We start from the raw sequence: 17,367 nt of genomic DNA, 5'->3' as shown, positions 1-17,367 counted from the left end.
AAAATAATAAAATTATATTATCATTTGACTAAGAAACTTTTAATTTTTTAAACAAAAACTTGCTTCAATTCTAGAAGTGGAATTAACTACAGAGGTCTGTGCAATCCCTCAGTCATCCAGGTCTGATCCATAGTAAAAGCTAAAAGTTAAATCTGTCAGCCGGACAAAAACTTGTAAGAGTGAAGACATTTCACTGCTCAGTCAAGCTGCTTCTTCAGTTCTGAAAGAAGCATCTTGAACTGAAAAAGTGGCTTGGATGAGCAACAAAAAGTCTGCTCTTAAAACTTTTTGTCTGGTTGACTGGTTAGCTTTTACTATTAACAACAGAATATCACTAAATATGAAAAATCAAGGGGGTGACAAATGAAAACCAGTCAGATACATGTGCGTGATATCAGCCCAGTTCAAAGACATTGGCCCTGTTTTAAGAAGCAGGTTTAGAACAAACTCAAGAGTCTGTTAACTCTGAAAACAGGTCAGCTCAGTTTTAAAGAGTTAACAGAAACCCAGAGTCAGTCACCACAGTAAATCACTCTGAACTTAACCTGGTCCAGAGCAGGTTTTGTTCCTCTAACCCTGAGTTTAACCAGAGTCGGCTCCAGGAGGAGAGCTCTGATTGGACAGTTCACGTCCACATCCGCAGAAACAGTTAAAATTGAGTTTAATGATGGGGATTTAACTTTAAGTGAATTTATTTTCCCTTTTTATACATTTGTTTCAATTTGTAATTTATAATATAACACAAATCATTCCTCATAATAACTTCTTAAATTAGTTTGGTCAAGTTTATCATCATGATGTCAAGCAACTGGATCAATAATTTAGTTATGTTTATACTTTCATGTGACTTTAAATACATTCATTGTTCATGTTACTGCACTCCAAATAGTGACGTGTATAGCAAACCTTTTAGTGCAACATGCAAAATGATGGTAGGTAAAATTCTTAAATAGTATTTAATGAGGTTCAAAAGTACAAGTCTGAAAATAAATAGTTTAGTGCATTATACCAATTACTCATTAAAGTATTACTTAAAACCCCATTTTATTATCAAACCTGTATTTAACCTGTCCACAGTCACATGACTTGCTCTCTCTAAGATGAAAGCCCCCCGTAGCCAAACTGAGTCCCATTTTCTGGGATCCATTGATAATGGCTTCTCTCCTGAGAGCAGGTAGAGCTTGTTTACTTTAAGTTTAGCTAACTCTCCTCCAAACCTGTTTTCTTGAGTTGTCTATGTCTGTTTTAGTGAAGCTCAAATACAATGTTTAGACAAAAAAAAGTATTTTTTTTTCATCCTTTGTAATAGAAAAGCAAACTAACTGACATTTTATTCCCTTGAAATTCAAAATGGTGCCTCCATTATGGAATTTTGAACTCCTGATGACAGTACTTTAAAGGGTCTAATACTTACATGCTGCACAGCTATACAGTCATCTGCTGAAGGCTCAACACCAAGTTTGACTAAAATCTCTTTGGTCCGGCACAGTCCCTCCTTGTTCCTAAAGAGAAATACAAAATAAGACAAAAAGAGTAAAAGCATGTCAGCATATTTATTATATGAGCACTTACTTTTCCATTGCTGAGATATGCTTGGTCTCTATTTTGCCTTTGGTGAGCAGCTCTGGTGTGATCCTGCCTTCAAACAGCAGACCTTCTCGAGCCATCTTCACCAGAATGAGACGAACCAACTCCCCCATGTACATGCCGCTGACCATCTTTTCAAATCTATAAAAATATTACATTGTTTTCATATTTAGTTAACATCACTAAGGGTTTTACATTGTGCATAATAGTATATAATATACATTATACATATATAATGTAGTATATTAAGTATAGTAAATAAGTTAAAATAATGGACAACTGATGATTTCTATACAAAATGCCAACGGAGGGTGCAGAGGGATGACTGCATCTCCTGGCACATTGAAATGTTAAGTGTTTTGTAACTTTGTATGAAGCTACAAAGTAATAGTAGCTAGCATCCACATTTCTAAACCGTGTAATAGGGGAATTCTGAGCCTTTACGTGATCAGAACAAACTGGCTGAAAATATAAGGATCTAAAATACACAGAGGCGCTTCATGGATTACAATACGCTGATTGATGGTCTTGAGGGAGAGAATGTTCTGCCCACTGAAGGCTGAGGCGGAGAAAATTATTGAAGGTGACACAACATTATAACACGGTTGAAAACTCTGAAAAGTCATTTAGCAAAGCATTGGCCTTTAAAACAAACGCTATGCTAAATAAGAACGTACAGTTGTTTGCCGGGGTTCAGCGAGCCTCTATCTATCTCTCTGTCAAACTCGGTCCTGATGTCCTCCAGTCGGCCGTCGTCTCCAAAAGCTCCCCACTCGGTGTTCACACACATCCGGCCCTCGTCCCCCTCCACCAGCTCAATGTGACGCAGCTCCTCCATGTAACACGCATTAGTGCCTGTACCTGAAGACAGAAAAAAACATTACAGAACTGATGTTTGTGACTAATATTCTGTCACAGTTTATTTATACAGTTAGCTCCAGTCTTTGTCAGGTACAGCTTATGCAGATAGTGATTATAATTAACAGAATAACAATAAATTACTTTATATATTTAAAACATTTGTGATTATATTATGCATTACTTGTGCAATTCTTGTTAATGCTCCTCCATACATACTGCATTTTAAACTGTCTTTGCAAATACTGTACTGATTTGGCATTTTTTAAACTTTATTAATTTTTAAATGTACATTATGTAACTTTTCTGGTGCTGAATGTTTAATATTCACTTTACCAATAATAATTCCAACTTCGCAGCGTTGGTCATCAAATCCGCACGTCATCATCGTTCCCACAGTATCATTTACTACTGCCATAATGTCTGCGTTATAGTCCTGGGATATTACAACACAAACAGTTTGAAAAACAAAAACTTATGGGGTAAAATACTAACAAATAGAGGTATGGAGAAAAATACTTACCCCACGTTTTTTAATAGCTTTATTTAACAACTGAACAACATCCATTCCCTCTACACCACTGGCTTTGAAGCGCTTTGTCCAAGTTAGAAGATACCCCTGAAAAAGAAGTCAAAGAGGCATTTTCATAATGTTTCTCAAGAATTGCATAGGATTGATCAAATATATTTTAAAAGCGTGGCCCATTACCTCATCTAGTTTAGTTTGTTGGCAGGGGAAGGAGAATGTGAATCCGACGGGCAGCTTCTTGTCTTTGATCTTGTGTTTCTCCATAAAGTCACCGAGACACTCTGCCACATGGTCAAACAGCTACAATAACAAAAGTCAATGTAATTATGAACGGTACCAGCTGGAAAGACATCAGGTGAACTGTGTAACTTTTCTAATGGAGGGACCACCACCTGTTTGGAACATTCCAGCCAAAGCAATTACAGTTTCATGGAGACACAGCGTGGCATTAAATTCTCATTTCGACGGAGACTAGCAGGTAACAAGACCAAGGAAAGTTACAGATCATTTCAGTGAAGTGAGGCAACCATGCTCAAAGTAAGAATGCATGTTTTTCAAAATACTATTCAGCAATAAAATCACCTCTAATTCTATGTCATTTTGTGAAACATTCCACTAAGGCAAAATAATAACATCTTCAAAAGACAAGCAAGTGGTGTACCCTCCAGCAGAAAATGTATATAGTGCACCTTTAAATAAGATGTTTAATAAACCTACCCTTTGTCCTGTCCCGTGAATAATATCTTCAGGTGTGTCATAGACTTCACTCTCCATTTGAACAGTCTGTTTCTTTTCGTGGCTCACTTTTACACGGAGGATCCTGAAGTTACTTCCGCCCAAATCCAATGCAATGAAATCTCCCTTTTCTGATTGAACAAAACATGGAAAAATATTATCGATGAAGCACCTTCAAATCTTAATGATCAGTGTCTAGCTGTCACTTACTGCTGCACAACAACATTACTAAACCACAACATCAAGGGGAAATGACCCAGACGATTCATTTGAAAGCATAAGTTTTCTCAGAGGTTATCCTTAGCAGTTTTTAAAAAATCATATACCCCAATGCGCTGCCAAGGCCAATCTTTGCTTATCAAATCTTTCCACAAATATAGTGAGACCAGTTGTGCCCAATTATGTTACCACTGGATAAAATACTGTGCATAAACTACAGTACAGTCTTGTGTGCTTAACTTCTTGAAGTTCGTTACCTCACCCTTTAACACAGATAAAGCTCAACGTCAGTTCATTAATATTACTGGACAAATATTTGTCACCTAACTATGACTAAGCAACTTACTGTTACTGTTGCTGATGAGTTAGTTACAAGATATTTATTATGTCTGTTATGGTTGCAACATACAAATAATTTAGCTAAAGGTGACATTTTTTGATTAATCATTATGTTGAGGAATTTAATTAAAAAGATGGAATATAAGGTATGTATCAAATTTAACCGACAGGACGCAAAAGGGATGTAACTTTATGAAATCCCCAGAGAATATTTACAGACAAAATAGATTTTTTAAAATAAAAATCACAAACATTTATACATTTCCTGTAATATTTTGATGTAATTACTGCTCTGTGCAAGTAATACCCCTTCTCTCAGCACATGGACTGTTTTGTAATTTATTTGTTGTCAGCACTATTTTCCATTCTTATTTAAATTATTAATCACTGAAGTTGGCACTTTCGTGGAAGGCTCAGAGGTACAAACCTGATCCATCTGGGATTGAGTGCACAAATGTTGGCAGCATCTTCAGGGCAGCCGTGGGATTAGTGTCCCGTCCTAGTCCTTTGACCAGCTCCCTGCGAAACCTCTGTGTGATGTCCAACAGCGTCTCATCAGAGAAGCGCATGGAGTACAGGTACTTGTCAATCTGAAATAAGACAACGTATATGCTACCGTTTACACTCTCATATATTTGAATCTAATTTACATAGAGTATCACAGTCCCACTGATACAGTCAGGAACATTTGGTTGTAAAATGCTCTTTAAATGTAATAAACGTAACTGCTAACTGCAATTCATTAGTCATAAGCTCAGGGACATATGATTTCTCAAAATGCATCATAGCATGATATGATTTATATTGTGGCTGTGGATGTAACTATGTGTAAATTAATAAAGATTTACTATCACACCCATAACTAAAGGGACTTTGATGCAGCAACATTCTATCAGCATTACTTATCTTACTCTTTACAAACTATGAAACTGAAAATAGTATATTAGAAACGTTTGAGCCAAATCAACATTTAAGAAACTAAATATAGTGGACATAATAACACAAAAGAGTTACTCCTAGGTGCAAGTCTTTAAGCAAGTACAGTTGAATCTTGTGTAACTGATAAACAGGAATTCTGTACTTCTTGTTTTGGTAACTAATAACAAATGAACTGTGTTTCCTCAAAAACCTGTAACTTGGGAAAGGTTTTACCAAGAGTACCAGGGCATTTGAAACAAGCTTAACATGTAACAGCTCAAATTACAATCTGAAAAACAGAGTAAATATTTGGTTGTAGCAAGCCTAGACACGTCAACATCATATGTCAGCTGCTACAGTCAGTAATCATATAGGAGGTGTTACATTCCTTATATTCAGTCTAAATGTTAAGAGTACAATGTAATGCTTTACCTATGCTCCATTTGACTGGCGTAATTATTTAAATTGGAACATATGTTAATTTTTTTTCTCTTAAGAAGTGGAAATTACAGCTTCCTTACAATAACAAGCAACAACATGGTCTCAACACACGTGGGTAAGTGTTACTAGTTACTATTTTATATCTATGTTTTACACATGTGTAATGTAGTAAAGTGTTAAACACATTGCGGAGGTCACCAAAATGTGTTGAGAGCAGATATTTTTATCTCAGATCATGTGCACCCCTCACTCTCACTTTCTAACAACTGTTTTGATATCAAAATAAAAATAAAAATCTTTCATCTTTCTACCTTTTTACTGCCAATAGTGCAGTTTCTGGTTTTGTTGTCTGTGGATACACTGGTGTTTATATGAATAGGGTGTGTGTGTATGTTACAACAATATGTGTGTAAAGGCTGTGTTGTTCTGTCAACACATCTCACACGCAGCTTTCTCCTGTCTACAGCACGCCTCCTTCACTGTGGCCTCCTCAGCCCCCTCCACTCTGCATCTGTCTTTTTTGTTTGCATTCCTCCATTGACAATGCACTGTTCTCCTCAGTGTGACGTGTTCGGGGGACCTGAAACCCGATGCTTGTGTGTGCACATACACCTCAAAGCCATGTGGAAAAATACTGTCCTGCGCTCTAATTTACACCTTCATTTAGCATTTAGCCCAACTGAGTGCTACAGGGCAAAGCAGACAGGGAAGCAGCAGGAAGTACGGAGAAAGCACATTCAAGGACATTTAAGTTATTGAACATGCAAGTTTTTCCTAAACCTGTCATGACACGTACAATCGGCACACTAACATCAGTGTTTTAATCTTAAGCATAAGTCTCTACATCAGTGAACAAGCAGCTCTTTCACAGTCTCCTCAGCAGCTACACGCGTGGAAGTGTTCAGCAGTCTATTTGTGTGTAAGTCCTCCTTTGCTCACCTTAGGTCACATGGCCTCTCTCCTCCCTGAAATAGGACAGGGAGGAGAGAGGAAAAGACAGTAGTGCAGAGTGAGAGATTTAGTCAAATAAGAAGGCTACATTTACCCACTCACTTACTATTATACAAAATTATATTGTATTCCACTTATTTTACTTAGGCAATAAATTGATCCCTCATATTTATTAATTACATTTTATATTCTATTACTATTCAGTTTGCTGTTTGTTACCAACAGTTTTATTGTATCAAAGTCATTTCTCCCATGGAGCAAGTTTGTTTAAGGTTACATTGAACACACCCTGCTGGGTTTCAGCTGATCTCACAGTTTTCTATAAGCCAGTAATATATAATACAGATGGGAGCAGTCAAAATTAACTGTTAAAATGTGGGTTTTTGCTGTAATACAGTGAGTTCTTGATCACTAGTCACTAACAGAAATGACCAGATTCAACATTTGTGAATTTACCTTTTGAATATTTCATGGCAAAGTCTGTTAAAAAAAATGGCTCTTGCCCTCCATATGAGAATACGACATTATCGCAGCCTGAAAACTGCTAATAAACTGTTAATAAACCTGCAACTAAGCCTGGACTAAACCAGAACTAGGCTTAAATAAAGTCTACACCTGAACTGTGGCAAACTAAGTAAGGCAAGTCTTAAGCATGACATTTGAGTCCAAAAGAAGGAGAAGAAAGAAGTCGGAAAGACCATGTGGTTACTCAACTACAGAGAGAAAAACCCTGTGATGCTGCAACTGCGTGAGTGTGACCTCATCAGAAATTGGTTTTAAAGGAACCAGACGTCTTTGGCAGAACAATGTTTCCACTAAAAGATAACCTAACTTCCAAATGTGACTAGAATAACCACATTTATGAAGGTTACGAAGATCAAGTAATTACAATTCACACAATAGAGAAGGGTTGTTGATAATATCACCTTATATGACAGTTATACCTGGAAGTAGGCCACTGCTGAGGGACTGGAGAAGCTCAAGTTTCATCCACAGACACATTGCAAGAGGGATCACTGATAGTCAACAACTTCAATATAGCACATATGATAAGACAAACATTATACCAAGACAAACAAAACTAAAAGAATACCACTATTAGCTCGATTGTGACCCTGTAACAGCCTGCACTGTCCCATTCAGTCCATCACTTTCCCCTGAGCTTCTTTTCATCCCTGACTTCCACGTTGATTACATCATGTACTTAACCTACTACTTTCACAGCTCACATTTGCACAGTCACGTCCTACTGACCAGTTTATTTAAATCCTAGTGAAGCAGGTCGGTATCCTTAACTCTGTTTCCTGGCCCAGATAATCCAAAAGTACAATCTAAACACAATAAGGAAATGGTTCAGTCCAGTCAAGCAACTCCCTGACCTCTACATCGTTTTGGACCGCATGGCTTCTTCAGTGTGACCTTTTAAAAAAACATTCATACAGACACTTATTTTGAAAGAAAAATGAAGTCTTACCCTTTTAACCTGGTCATCCTTGAGTTCAGTGAAGTAATAAGCTAGTAGCTGGGCAGCGATCATCCTGGTTACGTACTCATACACAGACGCACGCAAACTTTTCTGTCTCTACTTTGTGCATAAAAATGACCGTAAATCTCACCAAAAAATATACAAAAACTCCAAATTATCGCGGATTAAAACCTACTCTCCGGCTCTTCCTTGTCAGCGCATGTGAGTGGAGTCAGGAAGCACGAATGGGACAGTAAAGTTTAGCCGCAGGAGACGCATGGAGAGGCGGGTAAAGCGCAGAAGCCGAGCCCTGTTTACGATCTACGCGCTGATTGGTCAAACTGTCTGACTCTGCGCTGTGATTGGCTGCTCCGCGGTGATGGAGGACGTACGAACCACGAGGAAGCCGGAGGTGAAGCAACGGCTCAACGTAAAGTGGCTCTTATCACGTACGCTCGTGGCACAAAGTTAGTCACTACAGGATGTGGCTCGTAAATAGGCTCGACTGCATTAGTCAAATGTTATATAGCCTAATTAAGATATTGATTAGAGATGTATGAACTCAGTAAAGATATAACAAAGTCTCCTGAAAGTATAGATTTCTTTTACTTAAAAATATTTAAAATGGAGAGTTTAACATAGGGCCAATTGACGAATGTGTCAGGCTAAAGCTTATTTATAGTTTAGAGCAACAATTTATTTATTTATTTGCTTATTTTATATATATATATATATATATATATATATATATATATATATATATATATATATATATATATATATATATATATATATATATATATATATATATATATATATAAATCTTATCTATAGTTATAGTCTTATTTATAGTTTAGAGCAACTATTTATTTATTTATTTATCTACTTATCTATTTATATTTGTATTTATGTATTTTTAAATATTTGTATTTATTTATTTATGTATTTTTTTTAGAGAAACAGTTTATGGTGAGTGAATGAAGCTCAACAGTGACAGCTGCTCAGGTCCTGAAAGTAAATTTCCATTCATTTTTCGCATAGTCTTCCAATTCAAACATTAAGAGTTTAAAGGCGACGTTGAGGTTTGTAAAGTTTCAGAAACAGATTTGAAATAAAATCATAGGTATTGTGGTCAATAGTTGCCACGTAGCTGATTATTCCCTAGCAAGCTTTCAAACTTTTAATATCATTCTTTTCGGAAAGTCTATTCCTTTGGATCAGAAAAAAAGGTCAGCCACAAATTAGGCTGAAGTTTCCAGACAGAATTCCATTTGGCCAAAATATTCAGTTAATTTCACCCATTTTTCAATAGTCACTTTTTAGGCTTTGTTTTTGTCAAAGGTTTAAGAAATAATAAACTGCACTACCAGTTTTGTTATTTTTGAAGGAGACTGATACATAATCAATAATATCAATACAATCACTAAAGTATTTTGCGCCCTGCCCACCGCCTTAAAACAAACCAGCAGTAATACTCAAGAAGACAATAAGCATTATATTGGTCTGTGAAAAACACCAGGCTGAGGTTCCTTGTTTTGTGTCATGACACTTGAGATAATTAGAGGGTCTCAACAGCTGACCACCTGCTCAAACACAAACAGAAGCTGTGAGCGCGGCTGTCGCACCCCACGTGTCAGAAGAATAAATGACTTCTGGGTCACTAATTAGTAATTCTGCTACCAAATTGAGGATGATGTAAACAAAATCTTGTAGCAGTGTGAGAATGTTGTCTCTGGATTGACAAGATATTTTTGGAATTCGTCAGCAATGTGCTAAAACAGGTTTGCAATGAGTTAACTGAGATTTAACTAGATAACATGAAAGGCCTGCAAAATTACTCACATTACTTCATAATTGTTTGAAATTGTGCAATATAATTTTGGCCCTTTTTTCTTGTTAATCATCTCTTTTTGTAGCATTTTGGCAATAATCTGCCTGATATTCAAATAAAAAAAACATTCACAAATGTACACATTGTGATATACAGCTGATAGGAAAACAAATGATCTCTGTCTGAAAGATCCTTAAGATTATGAATGTGGTATTTCTTTGCTTTAAAAATATAGATTTTACCATTGTCACTATAAATCCATGTATTTGCATTAGAATACATTAAGGTACCCTAAACTATTACCTTTTCTGAGAAGACATCCATGTCCTCATCTGAATCCATTTCACGTTCCGCAGTGATGATTTGAAGATTGTGCTCAGGTTTCTTCTAAATCTATAATTAAATAAAAATACAGAAATTTACCTAAAAATGTTTTCAGTCTACAGTGTCCACGGACTGCTTACCATTTCTATCAAAGCTCTTATTGATGCAAGAAGACAAAGACAAAATCCCACTCAGTCTCCCACAGTCACACTGCCAAAAATACTTTAGTTTACAAGACTTTACAATTTCTTTATATGATTTATGATATGCATTGCGTATATGATTAACTCCAGGTTGAATATTTCTAGGTCCAGTAACAGAGAGGCTGCCACAGTGAGTCCTAGTGGCTAAACTGGAGCAGGTCATTGTGGGACAGTGTGGGATTATGGGTAAGTGACAGTGCTCTGGGATTGTTGCATAGTCACATCCTAATCCCAGTCAGATTAGACGCTAGTTCACATGACACCACTAAGCACAAAGTTATACCTTAATCTCTTTATAAATACTTCATACAGGCCTTATTTATAATTTTGTTCCCTCTTTTGGGTTTAGTACTACTGTGTGTATTTATTTTCATAATGTTACTTCACATAAATGTGTCTTTAGCTATAATTTCAACAATTTTTCCATATCATTTACAATTGAAAAGGCAAGGCTTTTCTCACAAGATTATTAAGAGTTTACCAGTTATGTAAAATACATTGTGTCAACCACCAAGAATCAAAGCCAATGGCCAAAATAATGTCGATAGACAGAGGCACAGACATAACCTTGCAGCGCGCTTTGTGCATTTAGTTAAGACAGACAGCCAGGCATCACAAGCCCGTGCATGAACAGAGCTTTATTATTTTTTCCAAAAAAAGGTCAACATTCCTCTTTCTCTTGGCCTCTGCTAAGATTTGTCATTATTTAAACAGATTCCTGTTTAATTAAACATTAAATATCCTGGAAAATTGTCAATTCACACACATTCATTCACTAGAGGCACAGTGCTCAAGAAAACAATGGCAGAATGCACAGAAGATTTGGACAGAACTGCCACCCAAGTCTGCTTACAATCAGGATCTAGACATGTATAGTAACGTGTACATTTATAACAGTTCATGAGAGGTGAGGTGGTATTTCATTGTTCTGACTTCTGTCTTGCTGTTGCTGCAATGAGAGCAGCTCCTTTCCCAGTTTCTTCTTCTGAGGTCATAAAGGTCACTGCGCACTGAGGAGCGAGCCTTTTCACTGTCTCTTTGAGGATTCTAGAGAATCTATAAAAAACAAATACATTAGTGACTACTTGAGTAAAATTTTGCACATTTTAAATAAACAGACTCACTGAGGATGTATTTTGTAAAGTTCTCCATGTGCTGCCACAGTAATGTTTAAACTGTCCCTTGTTCGATTCTCTCTCATCTTATCAACTACAGCAGCGAGCGCCGCTCCACAGAGCTGAGCTGCGCGACATGTCACAGCACAACACACCTGCTCAACAAAAAAGCCACTATCATGATTGCAGGAAACTGTTGCAGCCATAGTTTGCCAGTATGATCTCACCAGTGTCTTACAAAATGGTTAGGGTTAGGTTACATTACATTTGTGGTCAGCAATGTTTTATAATGACAAAGGTCAATTATACAAAGTTATAAAGTTTGTTAATGATTCCTTCTTCCTATAATTTCAGCCATTTCATTTCTTTATGATCTTTGTCTTCTTTTCGGAACAATGAAGTCTTGACTTTTACACACGTATTCAGTATAATTTACCTCTTTAAAAAGAACACTGTCATCACAACTGCTTTCGATTCCCAGCTGCTGGAGAATAGACCTGACCTGTAACAATCCAACACGGCCACTAGGGGCACAACACTACATTTTCAGTGACCTCTTAAGTTTCTTGAAACTCACATGCACATTCACATCGTTTTTATTGTGTTTTACCTCTCTATTTGCGACAGACAGCTAATGTGGAACAACCCAGGTGTTTGCAAAGCAATATTCTCATGACCTTTGAAGAGAAGACCCCTCCTTGTCAAATCCAGCAGAACCTGACGAACAACCTCCCCCAAGTATAACCCGCCGGTCAACTTCTCAAATCTGAAACACAAATAAGAGCTTTAATATTTTAGTTTGGATCTCTATTTTCTCCATGTTATGTTTTATACCGTTGTTTTCCAGGGTGTAGTGAGTCTAAATCCACCTGAATGTCATAAGGTGTTATAATGTCATTAAGGGAGCCATTTTCCCCAAGTCGTCCACACTCTGTGTTTATACACATCCTCTGCTTACTTGCCTCTCCTGTTTCTTCTGCACACCTTATATCACTCTGTAAAAGTGTCACAAGCAGATAACTTCTGCAACCAGGAAGTGTTTTAAAATACGTATTTCCCATTACCTCTTTATTTTCTGTGAAGACTTCCTTTCTAAATGCATTTTTAATGTTCTTCAACTCCTCCATGTAACAAATATTGACCCCAGTTCCTTTAAAACACACGCCAATGATGCACTTAAAATATGCTCATAAAACATGTAAAACATTGTTGGTTGAAAATGGTTTTATACCAACAATCAGTCCAACTTCACACTGAGGATCATCATAAGCACAGGATATCATGGTCCCCACAGTGTCATTCACAACTGCCACTATGTCCAAGTCAAAAGTCTATGAAAAATAAGTGTTTTTAGCAATTAAAAAAACAAAAACAAACATCTGACCCAAATATCTTTGACCAAACCCTGTGTCCTTGTGTAACTCACACCGTGTCTGTCTATGGCCTCTCTCAGCATGGTGACAACGTCCTGCCTCTCACAGTCCGTGGCCTTAACACATCTGGACCAGTTCAACACAGTGCCCTGCATAAACGTGCAGGTTACAGATAAATATATTCTTAAGTGCTTAAAGGTGCACTTATTTCTTATTATTTCTTTGCCCATAATGTTCCTCAGTATACCATTAAACATATCTATTTTGCATTTTGCAATTATTGCTAAGAAATACCTTGAAAAACATGGATTGTGTTGTTACTTTGAGCAGAGTCACTTTTCCACAGATCTGACCTGTAGCTTGGCTTGATGGTGTCACCCATTTGTCTCTATGGACACTGATAAGTTTAATAATCATACTGGGGGACATTCCAGGCAAAGCAATAACATCTCAATAGAGAAGCAGACAGCGGGCACTCCAACCACAAAACTTACACGTTTAAGTAAATTTTTACCTTGTCAGTTGCTGTTTGCTCACAAGGAAATGAGACCGTGAGGGCTGCTGGGAGACAAGTGTTTTTCTTTCCAACAAAATCCAGAAAGTCAGAAATACATTGAGCTACATGGTCAAAATACTGCAACAAAAACAAATATATTAATCAAATTTAAAGCGATACTATAGGACAATGGCATATTTTGCAGATCTGATGAGTACCCAACCTCCTCTGCACCTGTGTGCAGTCGCTGCAGGGGAACTTCATAGATCTTGTGGTGAAGGTTTGTGTGGTGTAGAGGCTGACCATTTCTGATGTTCAACAGCACAGCCCTGACACGTGTTTCCTCCAGCTCCAAACCAAGATACTGACCTGACTCTGAATATAAAGTTTAAACTCACAAGTAATTATTGAGATTTGGTAACATTTTATACTGCATCATTTACAGCCTTAATAAAGCAGGAAGAAAGACTTAAATAATAATGAGTGAATAATTTATATCAATTATAACTGATTCAGGGTCAATAATTACTTCTAAATCCCCTAACCCCCTAATTACGTCTTTCTTTGTGCTTTATTATGGCTGATTAAGATGTATTTATCATAAAGTGTTACTGGATTTTCTTACCTGTACCATTTGATAAATGATAAACAAATGAGGGCAACATATTCATTTCAGATTCAAGCACCGCCCTCATGTTGGACTTTACCAATAAAAGCTGCTCTTGGCTTAGTTTAAATAGACGAACCGTTTCATCAACCTTTCAGAGAATAAAAGTGTAAAAATTGTGTTATTATTGTTGATGATGGACTCAATGGTACAAACTCACCTGTTGCCTTTTCCATGCAGCTTGCTCAGCTCCCACTGTGATCAGAGCAGCCCCTGTGCCAGTGCCACAAGGAGAGGTCACAAACTTGACACATAACTCAGGCATCAACCTCTGTACTGCCCCCTGGAGACGTTTGGAGTATCTGAAAATGAATTGACTTCAGGGTAAACATTTAATGACCTCTAGTGGTTGAGTCTTGCAACTAAATGTCAGTAGAATTATTTTGATCATTACATTGGGATAGAGGATCAACTAAGGTTTGCTTAAGGTACTTAATTTTTCCTTATATCAATTTATATAATAATTAAAGCTGCACTATGTACAGGGTCTGACATTGTCTTGTTTCTGCAGAGATGTTATTAATTTGCCTGAAATCTTACACAATGTATGATATTACATTTAGTCAGATCTATGGAAAAGCAATCCTGCTCACAGTAATAATGCATATTTTTCATGTCTTCACTACCTGTAAGTTAAGTTAAATGCCACACTGTGGAACATTTCAGGTTTGTACTATATATAGCACTATAGAGAACTTATGTTATTATTTATATTAATTGCATTTCCACAGAGAGACGCAGGTGGCGGATCCCAGATTATACTTACTGTGGATGCCTTCTGTACAGTTCACCATCCACACCTACAGTAATGTGAGTCGATCTTCTGTTTTGTTTGATCCGAACCAAGATAGCCACCAGACATGCAGCCACTAGACTGGAGGACCTGTTGGTTACTATAGTGCTGACATGCTGAACAGCTATGCAATCTTCATCAGAGGGTGTTAAGCCCAGGCCCATGAGGATATCTCTAGTGTTTTGAAGCCCTCTTTGAACACTGTGGAATATATTACATTAATTAAATGACCCATCTAAATCTAAACAAGTGTAAAATAATCAAAACTTACTCCTCTATGGCAGCTACATGTGTTGTGGTGATCTGCCCTTTGGTTTTCAGAGCATTTGACACAGATCCTTGAAACAGAAGTCCCTGTTTGGCCATTTTTAATACAGCCAGTCTCACCAGCTCCCCCAGGTATAAACTGCTAACCATCTTTTCAAAGCTATGCATGTTTAACAGAAAGTTATAACAGGATTTTAGCAGTGTGGTTCATCATTTATTATTCTTATTCTTAACCTTTGTTTTCCAGGATTGGTGGATGCTGCATCAATCTCTCTGTCAAAATCAGTTATATAGTTGTCCAAAACTCCATCATCTCCAAATGCTCCCCACTCAGTGTTAATGCACATCCGGCCCTCGTCTCCTTCCACTAAATCAATGTGACGCAGCTCCTCCATGTAAGATGCATTTGTGCCTGATCCTATGAACACAACGTTTAATACACTACTCATAACACAATTATAAACGCAACTACAAATTAACAGAAAACTACTAACCAATTATGAGTCCAACATCACACTGGGGATCATCAAATCTACATGTCATCATAGTTGCAACAGAATCATTCACCAGTGCAACAATGTCTATATCCATACCCTGCAATGGTCAAGTAAGTCTGTGATTTTTAGTAAAACCAATACCATCAAGAGTTGCAACGTGGATAGAAAAAACAGGGGAATTTATCACTCATTGAGCTTTATACATGCACTTTGTGACCACCAAAGGCTCATTGGGCAACAACCAGGTCATTCTGCATTTTTTTTTCTTGAGCAAGACATTCCAATTGCCAAGGGTCAACTCCATTGGGGGTGGTTTACCACGACCAATGTGCAGGTCTACGGTAAAGCCCAGAGAGAAGGTTATGTGCTTGAAATAATAGAACACTCAGCCATTAGTGATTATTGATTGTTGAGTTATTTGAACTTGCTAAAATCAATGCCAGTTCTGTTTGTACCAAATAAAACAAACAAACAAAAAAAACAAAAAAAACACTTACCCCTGTTCTTTCTATTGCAGCTTTCAGAGCAAGAGCAACATCTTTTCCTTGAAGGCCTGGAGTCCTGACATTTTTAGTCCAGTTTACTAAGAATCCCTGGGAAGAAAAACTAAAAGTTGAGTTGAGGAACAGAGAAAAAAACATACATTGTTAAAAGATCAGAAACAGTTTATATTATTTTGGTGTAAGTGCAAAATAAAGGAGTTTTACCTCGTTTAAGGTGGGTTGTTCGCAAGGAAAAGAGAATGTGAAGGCCAGAGGATGTTTCCTCACAAAACTTATGTTTTTCTCATACATAAATTGTTTTAAGGATCTTGAAACAAAGTTAAATAACTAAAGAAAAAAAAAATATATATAGCATTATTATGCTGTCATCTAATGATTAATGTTTCTCTTTGCTCACCTCATCTGCTCTGCCATTTAGAAGCTGTTTTGAAATTGGAACTATTTTCTCTTGTATTTTCACCTCTTTATGTCTACAGTCGACTGCATCTCTAATTTTAATCTGTTGCACTTTAAAATATGATTCACCTAAATCCAAGGCCAAAAACTGTCCATTCTCTGGAATAAAAGTGCATTTTTTGTAATCACCAACTTCATAAATAAAAAGAATGTGGCCAATAATGCAGATGTTAAATGATTAATATAAGACACCTGATCTATTGGGAGAGGCACACACATGCGTTGGGAGCATCTTCACTGCAGCTACAGCTCTGCTTTTTGATGAAAGCCCTTTTTTCATTTCAGCCTCAAACAGTACTGAGATAATCTGTAATTGATCTTCTCGCAGACACATAGCCCGAAGAAACCCATCCACCTAAAATAAAGTAAGATCACATAAAGAGTGTGGTCAAAACATTTGCTTTTCAGCTCCATTTGATAAACTGTAAATGATCTACATGAGCTCATTGAAGTCACTAGATTGTCTCCTTTATCTTTTAGATGAAAACAGGAAAGGTGTTTGCAGGTCAAATGTGATCTTGTGATCTCCACCTCCTAAAATCAGCATTGTCTCCAGTACTTTTTTTGGAGAATTTGCATTTGTTTGTATTGGTTTCAGGACATGCAGTAGTCACATGGCAATCTTACCTTACTTATGGGGCTCTCCTGAGGTTTGGAAAGGTAAAAGGCAATTAAATGCGCAGCCAACATGGTGGTATAATGCATAAAAGAAAAAAACAAACAAAAAACCTATAAAATAAATGTAATTTATAGGTATAAAAAGGCACAGTTGTTCTCTGAATTCATACGTGCATGTTGTT

The 17,367-nt window shown here is 37.0% G+C and overlaps 1 protein-coding gene across 1 annotated transcript in view; it reads right to left on the bottom strand.

Moving 5' to 3' along the window:
- The window catches only part of LOC117393894 (hexokinase-1-like), a 24,508-nt gene extending 7,220 nt beyond the window's left edge, over nt 1–17,288 (bottom strand). The window contains exons 1-32 of the mRNA XM_055229953.1: nt 17,195–17,288; nt 16,760–16,922; nt 16,509–16,666; nt 16,316–16,438; nt 16,106–16,201; nt 15,606–15,705; nt 15,346–15,529; nt 15,116–15,271; nt 14,818–15,045; nt 14,212–14,353; nt 14,010–14,142; nt 13,608–13,759; nt 13,403–13,522; nt 12,942–13,037; nt 12,747–12,846; nt 12,580–12,665; nt 12,350–12,510; nt 12,126–12,299; nt 11,952–12,039; nt 11,525–11,670; nt 11,334–11,456; nt 10,177–10,266; nt 9,723–9,774; nt 8,052–8,159; nt 4,695–4,857; nt 3,692–3,840; nt 3,155–3,274; nt 2,969–3,064; nt 2,782–2,881; nt 2,265–2,448; nt 1,573–1,728; nt 1,415–1,502 (exon numbers count right to left, since the gene is read on the bottom strand). Of these exons, the coding sequence (XP_055085928.1) occupies nt 1,415–1,502; nt 1,573–1,728; nt 2,265–2,448; nt 2,782–2,881; nt 2,969–3,064; nt 3,155–3,274; nt 3,692–3,840; nt 4,695–4,857; nt 8,052–8,159; nt 9,723–9,774; nt 10,177–10,266; nt 11,334–11,456; nt 11,525–11,670; nt 11,952–12,039; nt 12,126–12,299; nt 12,350–12,510; nt 12,580–12,665; nt 12,747–12,846; nt 12,942–13,037; nt 13,403–13,522; nt 13,608–13,759; nt 14,010–14,142; nt 14,212–14,353; nt 14,818–15,045; nt 15,116–15,271; nt 15,346–15,529; nt 15,606–15,705; nt 16,106–16,201; nt 16,316–16,438; nt 16,509–16,666; nt 16,760–16,922; nt 17,195–17,272 (4,113 nt within the window). The 5' untranslated portion in view covers nt 17,273–17,288. The remainder of the gene's footprint in view (nt 1–1,414; nt 1,503–1,572; nt 1,729–2,264; nt 2,449–2,781; nt 2,882–2,968; nt 3,065–3,154; nt 3,275–3,691; nt 3,841–4,694; nt 4,858–8,051; nt 8,160–9,722; nt 9,775–10,176; nt 10,267–11,333; nt 11,457–11,524; nt 11,671–11,951; nt 12,040–12,125; nt 12,300–12,349; nt 12,511–12,579; nt 12,666–12,746; nt 12,847–12,941; nt 13,038–13,402; nt 13,523–13,607; nt 13,760–14,009; nt 14,143–14,211; nt 14,354–14,817; nt 15,046–15,115; nt 15,272–15,345; nt 15,530–15,605; nt 15,706–16,105; nt 16,202–16,315; nt 16,439–16,508; nt 16,667–16,759; nt 16,923–17,194) is intronic.
- Between the last annotated feature and the right edge of the window lie 79 nt (nt 17,289–17,367).

Source organism: Periophthalmus magnuspinnatus, chromosome 3 (assembly GCF_009829125.3).
Source record: "Periophthalmus magnuspinnatus isolate fPerMag1 chromosome 3, fPerMag1.2.pri, whole genome shotgun sequence".
NCBI classification, from domain to species: Eukaryota; Metazoa; Chordata; class Actinopteri; order Gobiiformes; family Gobiidae; genus Periophthalmus; species Periophthalmus magnuspinnatus.
This window is presented reverse-complemented; position numbering and strand designations above follow the sequence as displayed.